Here is a 1442-nt window from a genome sequence, read left to right as displayed (position 1 = left end):
GCAGGTACGTGCCCCGCGCTGTGCTGGTGGATCTGGAGCCGGGCACCATGGACTCTGTGCGCTCGGGGCCCTTCAGGCAGATCTTCAGGCCAGACAACTTCATCTTTGGTGACCTGTGGGTGACGTTCCTTAGCCACTCAAAATCTAGGAGTGCCCCAAGGTCATGGCCGTGGGAACCCTGGATCCAGGGCCCCTGAACACCCTCCTATCCTCCCAGTCGCTCCAACTGCCTCCTAAACGGGCTTTGGGAGGAAGGCCCAGGTGTCTCCTCAAGGTGAAGAGCTACTGATGTCAACTTCCTGCAGGGAGCTGAGCTGGGGCCGTGGCTACTGCCCTCCCTGAAAATGGGCAGGAGCCACCTGCAGCGAGGTCTGTTAGCCTGTCTCAGGTTTGACTCCTGACTTAATTTCTAACAGGCGAGGCTGCTGTCCTGTCACTCTGGGGGAGGGGTTTCATTTGCTCCATCTGTAGGGTGAACGGTGCCCTCACCTCACATGTGACACTTGGCCCTTTTTGCATTATGGTGACCACTGGTGACCGTCTACCTGGCCATCGGGTGACTGGCTGTGCTGTCTCACAGGTCAGAGTGGGGCCGGAAACAACTGGGCCAAGGGGCACTACACAGAAGGCGCGGAGCTGATGGAGTCAGTGATGGACGTTGTCAGAAAGGAGGCTGAGAGCTGTGACTGCCTGCAGGGTTTCCAGCTGACCCACTCCCTGGGTGGGGGGACGGGGTCTGGGATGGGCACCCTTCTGCTCAGTAAGATCCGGGAGGAGTACCCGGACAGGATCATAAACACATTCAGCATCCTGCCCTCGCCCAGGGTGTCAGACACGGTGGTGGAGCCCTATAATGCCACCCTCTCGGTCCACCAGCTCATAGAAAATGCGGACGAGACCTTCTGTATAGACAACGAAGCGCTCTACGACATCTGTTCCAGGACCCTGAAACTGCCCACGCCCACCTACGGGGACCTGAACCACCTGGTGTCTGCCACCATGAGCGGGGTCACCACGTGCCTGCGCTTCCCCGGCCAGCTCAATGCCGACCTGCGGAAGCTGGCCGTGAACATGGTCCCGTTTCCCCGGCTGCATTTCTTCATGCCTGGCTTTGCCCCACTGACCAGCCGGGGCAGCCAGCAGTACCGGGCCCTGACGGTGGCTGAGCTCACGCAGCAGATGTTTGATGCCAGGAATATGATGGCCGCGTGCGACCCCCGCCATGGCCGCTACCTGACGGCCGCTGCCATTTTCAGGGGTCGCATGCCCATGAGGGAGGTGGACGAACAAATGTTCAACATTCAAAATAAGAACAGCAGCTACTTCGCTGACTGGCTCCCCCACAACGTCAAAACGGCCGTCTGTGACATCCCACCCCGGGGGCTACAAATGTCAGCCACCTTCATTGGGAACAACACGGCCATCCAGGAACTCTTCAAGCG

General features: G+C 59.4%; 1 protein-coding gene across 1 annotated transcript; it reads left to right on the top strand.

The window, feature by feature from the left end:
• Positions 1-6: 6 nt before the first annotated feature.
• Positions 7-1437, top strand: LOC111533296 (tubulin beta-8 chain; the record flags this gene model as incomplete). Its single annotated transcript, XM_026451546.1, has 2 exons — positions 7-108; positions 581-1437. Coding segments are annotated over exons 1-2 (918 nt in total), but the record flags the coding sequence as incomplete, so codon positions are not given.
• Positions 1438-1442: the final 5 nt, after the last annotated feature.

Source organism: Piliocolobus tephrosceles, unplaced genomic scaffold, assembly GCF_002776525.5.
Source record: "Piliocolobus tephrosceles isolate RC106 unplaced genomic scaffold, ASM277652v3 unscaffolded_29675, whole genome shotgun sequence".
Lineage (NCBI taxonomy): Eukaryota > Metazoa > Chordata > Mammalia > Primates > Cercopithecidae > Piliocolobus > Piliocolobus tephrosceles.
The sequence above is the reverse complement of the archived record's forward strand: the minus strand, read 5'-3'. Positions and strand labels throughout refer to the sequence as shown.